The sequence below is a fragment of the Xyrauchen texanus genome, chromosome 42 (genome assembly GCF_025860055.1).
Source record: "Xyrauchen texanus isolate HMW12.3.18 chromosome 42, RBS_HiC_50CHRs, whole genome shotgun sequence".
Taxonomy (NCBI): Eukaryota; Metazoa; Chordata; class Actinopteri; order Cypriniformes; family Catostomidae; genus Xyrauchen; species Xyrauchen texanus.
In genome coordinates this window covers 30835214-30845213 of record NC_068317.1, presented here as the reverse complement: position 1 = coordinate 30845213, position 10000 = coordinate 30835214, and the positions used below count along the sequence as shown (strand labels likewise).

The 10000-nt window shown below is 44.8% G+C and overlaps 1 protein-coding gene across 1 annotated transcript in view; it reads right to left on the bottom strand.

Moving 5' to 3' along the window:
* The window catches only part of LOC127635041 (uncharacterized), a 1778-nt gene extending 610 nt beyond the window's left edge, over positions 1-1168 (bottom strand). The window contains exons 1-2 of the mRNA XM_052114828.1: positions 367-1168; positions 185-231 (exon numbers count right to left, since the gene is read on the bottom strand). Coding sequence (XP_051970788.1) covers positions 185-231; positions 367-887 — 568 coding nt within the window. The 5' untranslated portion in view covers positions 888-1168. The remainder of the gene's footprint in view (positions 1-184; positions 232-366) is intronic.
* Positions 1169-10000: the final 8832 nt, after the last annotated feature.

Below are 10000 nucleotides of genomic sequence, written 5' to 3'. Positions count from 1 at the left end.
GGGTTGCCACCTATGTCTGATAAAAAACCTGGACAAATCAATGACCCGGCCACCGCTTTGCTCACAAGTGAAAATGTCCATTAGACTCAGAAGACACAATTGGTCGTTGTGCAGTAAGATTGTGCATAGTCGTGAATATTTTAAACATCTCAAGTATTCTCACTTATCTTAACTTATAGCTTACCTGGTTGCTTAGATACTGTGCTTGTGCTTGTGCTTGCTTTTGCTTTGCTAAAGAAATAAGTAGAGGGATGACATTAGATTTGCATTTACCATACCTTAGCCACATCTATAGCCACTTTTATTTAGTATGTCTCAATCAGACATTGGAATAACAAAATCATACATAAATGGGCCTTAGCTTACCTAGTCTTCCATCTATACTTGGCGTTTCCCTTTGCTGCAGCTATCAGTGGTTTCTGTTCTTCAATGAATGTCTTGAATTCAGTGCATGACAATTTGAAATTCAATCTGACCTGAAGCTCAGACTTCACCATTGCAACTAACAGTCTGTTTCTTTTATCGGACCAAACATCCTCCATATGACTGAACACTCTTTCTGCATAGGCATTACTGACTGGTATGGAAAAAACAAAAGCAACTACTTTCAACAGCTCAGTGGATTCAGTTGCCTTGCTAAAAAAATTATTTGTTTTAGCATGGTCATCCAAAGCAGTTTTGCCTTCATGTTTAACCAGAATTTTAACTGAGCATACGGAGCAGGTAGCATAAAGTGGGTCGCCTGGTGTTGGCTTTAGCCATGTGGAGTAATTGTCATTTTTCAACCAGTCATTATTAAAGTATGTCGAACGTTTCATTTTCTTTTTTACTGGCCTGTCCGTCTTTGTGAACACACTGTCATCTTCGTCTTCCGTCTCGCCACCCATGTTAACGCTAACGAACGACGTTGACGTACAATCTTCTTCACACTGCTTCTCAAATTGCCGCCTGTAGTAACTGGCTAGCTGCCAAGAAGACAGACGCGCTAGATGACGTAGCCTACGTCACGTCACACGTCCCAGAGCCAATGATAGCGGATTCTACACACAAGAGACACGGACCACTCTGTGCACAACGCATAGGCTATTTCAAGTGGAGAGAAAATAGATAGTTGAATATACATATTCACGTAGCCTTTCGAAAACCGGGACATTTAGTGTCCCGGGAGAGTGGATAAATTTCCCGGGACAAGTTATTAAAAAGAAGGACAATCCTGGTAAAACCGGGACAGGTGGCAACACTAGTGAGAGTGTGTGTGTGAGACTGTGTGTGTGTGTGAGACTGTGTGTTTGTGTGTGAGTGTGTGTTTATGTGAGTGTGAGACAGTGTGTTTGTGTGTGTGAGAGTGTGTGTGTGAGTGTGTGTGTGTGTGAGACTGTGTGTTTGTGTGTGAGACAGTGTGTTTGTGTGTGTGAGAGTGTGTGTGTGTGTGTGAGACAGTGTGTTTGTGTGTGTGAGAGTGTGAGCGTGTATTTATCACTTTGTGGGGACCAAATGTCCCCATAAGGATAGTAAAACCCGAAATTTTTGACCTTGTGGGGACATTTTGTCGGTCGCCATGAGGAAAACAGCTTATAAATCATACTAAATTATGTTTTTTGAAAATGTAAAAATGCAGAAAGTTTTCTGTGAGGGTTAGGTTTAGGGGTAGGGTTAGGTTTAGGGGATAGAATATAAAGTTTGTACAGTATAAAAATCATTATGTCTATGGAAAGTCCCCATAAAACATGGAAACACAACATGTGTGTGTGTGTGTGTGTGTGTGAGACTGTGTGTTTGTGTGTGAGACAGTGTGTTTGTGTGTGTGAGAGTGTGTGTGTGTGAGAGTGTGTGTGTGTGTGTAAGACAGTGTGTTTGTGTATGAGACAGTGTGTTTGTGTGTGTGAGAGTGTGTGTGTGAGTGTGTGTGTGTGTGAGACTGTGTGTTTGTGTGTGAGACAGTGTGTTTGTGTGTGTGAGAGTGAGTGTGTGTGTGTGTGTAAGACAGTGTGTTTGTGTATGAGACAGTGTGTTTGTGTGTGTGAGAGTGTGTGTGTGTGTGAGACTGTGTGTGTGTGTTTATGTGTGAGAGTGTGTCAAACCAGACAAATGGTTTGATTTGGACTGTAAGGCTCTGAGAAAAAACCTCCGAAATTTATCAAACCAAAAACACAGACAACCAGATCATTCGGACCTCCACCTTCTTTATTGTGAGGCATTAAAACAATACAAAGCCACACTCCAGCGGAAAAAAGCACAGTTTTTGCAAAGCCAGTTTGAAGAAATTGAAAAATCTATAAACTCACACAAATTTTGGGATAAATGGAAATTGTTATACAAACCAAACCAAGAGGTTCTGGCAATTCAAGACGGGGAGAAGTGGAAAAACCACTTCCAAGAATTATACAGCCCAACTGAAATTCAAAATTATAAACAAAATGAAATAATTAATAAACTAGACAATTTGGAAAGATCAATTAAAGAAAATCAAAACCCTTTAGATTTCCCCATAACAATGAAAGAATTGGAAGAAACATTAGGAGTCCTTGAGCACAAGAAAGCGTGTGGTGTCGACGGCATCCTGAACGAGATGCTGAAACACACAGACCAAAGCTTCAAACTGGCCATGCTGAAACTGTTCAATGATGTTCTGTGTGTCGGGTTCTTCCCTGAGATCTGGAACAAGGGTCTCATCAGCCCCATCCACAAGAACGGAGACAAATTAGACCCCAACAACTACCGAGGCATCTGTGTGAACAGTAACCTGGGGAAGGTTCTCTGCAGCGTCTTAAACTCCAGACTTTTACACTTCCTTATGAAGCACAATGTCTTGAGTAAATGCCAAATTGGCTTTCTTCCAAAATGCCGCACATCCGACCACATTTTTACATTACAAACACTAATTGACAAATACAATCTGGCACAAAGGATTATACCTGAAGCTTCTCGACAGTGGAATAGGGGGGAAATTCTATGATTTGATCAAATCGATGTACACAGCCAGCCAATGCGCTGTTAAAATTGGAAACCAAAGAACCGAATTTTTTCCCCAGGGGCGCGGAGTGAGACAGGGCTGCAGTTTAAGCCCCACCCTCTTCAACATTTACATCAACCAATTAGCCGATACATTAGAACATGCTCCCTCTCAAGGTCTCACTCTACACGACACCGAGATCAAGTGTCTTCTCTACGCAGATGACCTGGTTCTCCTGTCGCCCACTAAAGAGGGGCTTCAGGACAGCCTGGATCTGCTGGAGGATTACTGTCAGTCCTGGGCCCTGACCGTCAACCTCCAGAAAACTAGAGTCATGATGTTCCAGAAACGCTCCAGATCTCAGGGACCAAAACACACATTCACACTCTCACACAGAACCATTGAGAGCACAAACACATACACTTACCTCGGCCTGAAAATAAATCCAACTGGCAACTTTACTTTGGCTGTGAATGAACTCAAAGAGAAAGCTCAAAGGGCTTCTATGCCATAAAAAGATCAATCAAAATTGACATCCCAATCCAAATTTGGCTCAAACTTTTCAAATCAATAATTGAACCAATTGTTTTATATGGCAGTGAAGTGTGGGGTCCACCTATCAAATTAGATTTTGCAAATTGGGAAAAACATCCGATTGAAACTCTACATTTAGATTTCTGTAACGAATTCTCAAAGTCCAAAGAAAAACACCAAACAATGGATGCAGGGCAGAATTAGGCCAATACCCTCTCCTTCTAAACATCCAAAAAAGAGCCATCAAATTCTGGAAACACCTAAAGACAAGCGACCCCAACACATACCATTACAAAGCCCTAAAACACCAAGAGCTGAGCGGGGCGAGGAGTCCCCTGTGCCAGCTGGTGCTGAGACTGACTGACCTCACTCCTGCAGAGATCAGCACACACACACACACACACACACACACACACCTCAGCACACACACACACACACACTCACACACACACACACACACACACCTCAGCACACACACACACACACACACACACACACACACACACACACTCACACACACACACACACACACTCACACACACACACACACACACTCCTCAGCACACACACACTCACACACACACACACACACACACACACACACACACACACACTCACACACACACACACCTCAGCACACACACACACTCACACACACACACACACCCCTCAGCACACACACACTCACACACACACACACACACACACTCACACACACACACACACACACACACTCACACACACACCTCAGCACACACACACACACACACACACACACTCACACACACACACACACTCACACACACACACACACTCACACACACACACTCACACACACACACACCTCAGAACACACACACACTCACACCTCAGCACACACACACACACTCACACACACACCTCAGCACACACACACACACACACACACTCACACACACACACACACACACACACCTCAGCACACACACACTCACACACACACACACACACACACACACACTCACACACACACCTCAGCACACACACACACACTCACACACATTATCAACACAGAACAAGACAAGTACATCACCCACTGGACAAACACCATTCAAAACCAACACAAACTGGACTGTTATTCGGCACTAAATCGAGAGTACACTGTTGCGAACTATCTGAGCACAGTGAGTGATGTGAACCTCAGGAAAACCCTGACGATGTACAGACTCAGCGAGCACAGTCTGGCCGTGGAGACGGGCCGGCGCAGACAGACCTGGCTCTCCCGTGAGGACAGGCTCTGCTCGCACTGCATCCTGGGAGTGACGGAGACCGAGCTGCACTTCCTCACAGAATGCTCAAAATATAAACACATCAGAGACCACTATTACCCCAAAATTAATCAAATATTTCCCCAATTTAACACCTGTAATCCAACCCAAATACTCCGTTTCATTCTTGGCGAAGAAGCCAAATGCTCAAATATAGCTGCAAAATTTGTTGCATCTTGCCACATCCTGAGGGACGACCAGAGACCAGCAAACATCCCATAAACACACACTCACTCACAGCCGAACACACACTCACTCACAGCCGAACACACACACACTCACAGCCCAACACACACTCACTCACAGCCGAACACACACTCACTCACAGCCCAACACACACTCACTCACAGCCGAACACACACTCACTCACAGCCGAACACACACTCACTCACAGCCGAACACACACACACTCACAGCCCAACACACACTCACTCACAGCCGAACACACACTCACTCACAGCCCAACACACACTCACTCACAGCCGAACACACACTCACTCACAGCCGAACACACACTCACTCACAGCCGAACACACACACACTCACAGCCGAACACACACTCACTCACAGCCGAACACACACTCACTCACAGCCCAACACACACTCACTCACAGCCGAACACACACTCACTCACAGCCGAACACACACTCACTCACAGCCTAACACACACTCACTCACAGCCGAACACACACTCACTCACAGCCCAACACACACACACACTCACTCACAGCCGAACACACACTCACTCACAGCCCAACACACACTCACTCACAGCCGAACACACACACACTCACAGCCCAACACACACTCACTCACAGCCCAACACACACTCACTCACAGCCGAACACACTCACTCACAGCCGAACACACACTCACTCACAGCCCAACACACACTCACTCACAGCCCAACACACACTCACTCACAGCCGAACACACACTCACTCACAGCCCAACACACACTCACTCACAGCCGAACACACACTCACTCACAGCCGAACACACACTCACTCACAGCCGAACACACACTCACTCACAGCCCAACACACACTCACTCACAGCCGAACACACACTCACTCACAGCCGAACACACTCACTCACAGCCCAACACACTCACTCACAGCCCAACACACACTCACTCACAGCCGAACACACACTCACTCACAGCTCAACACACACTCACTCACAGCCCAACACACACTCACTCACAGCCCAACACACACTCACTCACAGCTCAACACACACTCACTCACAGCCCAACACACACTCACTCACAGCCCAACACACACTCACTCACAGCCGAACACACACTCACTCACAGCCCAACACACACACACTCACAGCCCAACACACACTCACTCACAGCCGAACACACACTCACTCACAGCCCAACACACACTCACTCACAGCCGAACACACACACACTCACAGCCCAACACACACACACTCACAGCCGAACACACACTCACTCGCAGCCGAACACACACTCACTCGCAGCCGAACACACAATCACTCGCAGCCGAACACACACTCACTCGCAGCCCAACACACACTCACTCTCAGCCGAACACACACTCACTCACAGCCCAACACACACTCACTCACAGCCCAACACACACTCACTCACAGCCGAACACACACTCACTCACAGCCGAACACACACTCACTCACAGCCCAGCACACACTCACTCACAGCCCAACACACACTCACTCACAGCCAAACACACACTCACTTACAGCAGAACACACACTCACTCACAGCCCAACACACACTCACTCACAGCCGAACACACACTCACTCACAGCCCAACACACACTCACTCACAGCCAAACACACACTCACTCACAGCCGAACACACACTCACTCACAGCCGAACACACACTCACTCACAGCCGAACACACACTCACTCACAGCCGAACACACACTCACTCACAGCCGAACACACACTCACTCACAGCCCAACACACACTCACTCACAGCCAAACACACACTCACTCACAGCCAAACACACACTCACTCACAGCTCAACACACACACACTCACAGCCGAACACACACTCACTCACAGCCCAACACACACTCACTCACAGCCCAACACACACTCACAGCCGAACACACACTCACTCGCAGCCGAACACACAATCACTCGCAGCCGAACACACACTCACTCGCAGCCCAACACACACTCACTCACAGCCGAACACACACTCACTCACAGCCCAACACACACTCACTCACAGCCCAACACACACTCACTCACAGCCGAACACACACTCACTCACAGCCGAACACACACTCACTCACAGCCCAACACACACTCACTCACAGCCTAACACACACTCACTCACAGCCGAACACACACTCACTCACAGCCCAACACACACTCACTCACAGCCTAACACACACTCACTCACAGCCCAACACACACTCACTCACAGCCCAACACACACTCACTCACAGCCGAACACACACTCACTCACAGCCGAACACACACTCACTCACAGCCGAACACACACTCACTCACAGCCGAACACACACTCACTCACAGCCCAACACACACTCACTCACAGCCAAACACACACTCACTCACAGCCAAACACACACTCACTCACAGCTCAACACACACACACTCACAGCCGAACACACACTCACTCACAGCCCAACACACACTCACTCACAGCCCAACACACACTCACTCACAGCCCAACACACACTCACAGCCGAACACACACTCACTCACAGCCGAACACACTGCATCAGACCTACACACACTCACTCACAGCCGAACACACTGCATCAGACCTACACACATGTATATAATGTTCAATTCCAAGTTCAGTGTTCCTTTGTGTTTTTATATAGATTTCTAAATCCTTTTTATTTTATTTATTAATCTTTGTTTATTTTATTATTATTGTTTTATGCTATCAGTATTATTTTGTGTACTAAATGTTCTAAATCATTTTCTATGTTGTTCTGATGCTTTGGCAATACAAAATGTATTTTTTTGTCATGCCAATAAAGCTTTCTGAATTGAGAGCCTTCACACTGTAAAAAACACTTATCACATTGATCACAAAAGACACAATAAAACCTCATATGATCAAATGAAACTAGCAGCAGAAATCCAAACACACGGTTAATGATCATGTGTTTATCATCATGTGTTAATAATCATGTGTTTATCGTGCCAGCTCAGCTGTCAGACAGGGGCAGGTCTCCTTGAGAAGTTTGATTTGGACAGATTTGGCATTCTGTGCCGTTTTTAGCTCTGGAAACATTCTCCGGTGCCACTTCCTGTAATAACTCACACCACATACTGACTTCACCAGACAGATTTTAAAAGTAATAAAAGTGTTTAAACTAACGTGTGAAGTGATTCAAGAATCCCAAATTGACAATTTTAGCTCGAAACTTCATTTTACGGCTGTAATTATGACATTTCCCGCCGTGTCCGCAGGAAAACCCGTTCGTGCGGAAACCAGCGCGTTGTGTTTCCGGTTCCGCTGTTCGCTGTATGGTTCCGCTTTGCTTAATGTCAACACACGGTGGCGCCCAAATAAAGGCTGTATAAACTCGCTTCTTCTTAACGTTTATTGAGCTATTTTTGCTTATAAAAAAATAACCCCACCACAAATAACCATAACCTATGTATATGTATATATATATATATATATATATATATATAGAGAGAGAGAGAGAGAGAGAGAGAGAGAGAGAGAGAGAGAGAGAGCGTTTCTAAATGCAAGTACAAGCACATTATAATCCACACAGGGACAATTAATTTAAATAATTTTATTTAATACATACATCATATGTATGACCACGTCCACGTAAACAAACAAGGAGTAAAAGTCTTTGCTAGAGTGCTGAAAAGCCCTTGGGAACACCCAAAGCCATCAAGAACCCTCCAGCCCAGTCCAGACCGGCCACAGGACCTTCATCACAACACCCTGCAGCTCCTGAACATCATCAGAGATCTACTAACATCAACTGCTCAAACTGATGAATTCATCTACATAACTCAGATCAGGAGCCAGTGTGGTCGATTTTTCAATAACAGATATTGATCCAAACTTTATTAGTGCTTTTACAGTCAGACCTCAACTCCCCATTTTACTTGAAACAACCATGTGAGAAGACCAACAATCATAACAATCTGAAATACTGTTTCCTTAGAAACACTAACTCCAACCAATCCAGCCTTGAACAATTCCAAGAGAACATTAAAACTGCTGGATGATGTTGTTATTTCACCCCAGATATTAATGGAATAGATTTAATCATATAAACATTGACTTCTTTATCTAACATTAAATCAAATCAACATAAAATAAAAAAGGTTTGATAATGAATGTTGCACATAATGAAGAGTTTCTTACTCAAACTGTCTGAAGAATTACAAAAGAGAAACATATTTGAAATCCAAAATATATTAAATTAATTAAACAATACAACAAAACACTTTTCTCTATAAGAACTGTGAAACCCCCAAATCACAAATGTCACTTCAGAGCGGCTCCATCTGGAAATCTTATTAAAAATCTTTAACCTACGGACCTCAATCTTAAAGAAAAATAAAGCAAAAACTAGAAGATTTTAAACAATTCAAATTCATGACTCCAGTCAGGTCTCCTTAGCAACCAAATTGTCACGGTTGCTAGGGAGGGTAGAGTCACATGGGGTAACCTCCTCGTGGTCAGCTATAATGTGGTTCTCGCTCTCGGTGGGGCGTGTGGTGAGTTGTGCGCGTGAAGCCTCCACACGTGCTACATCTCCACGGTAACACACTCAACAAGTCACATGATAAGATGCGCGGATTGACGGTCTCAGACACGGAGGCAACTGAGATTCAGATTGAGGCGAGTCACTACGCCACCACGAGGACTTAGAGTGCATTGGGAATTGGGAGTTACACATTGGGGAGAAAAAAAGGACTGATCCCCCCTATATTTAAAAAAGGAGATCAATTTGACCCCAATAATGACTGTGGCATTTGTGTGGGCAGTGCCCTAGGGAAGTTATTCTGCAGGATAATAAATACTCATATAGTCACACTCATTTCATAACACAACATCCTAAATAAATCACAGATTGACGTTTTAGCAAAACAGAGCACATACGACCACATTTATTCTCTTCATACTCTAATTAACAAAACATCAATGACAAACAAAGAACAATATTTGCATGTTTTATAGATTTAAA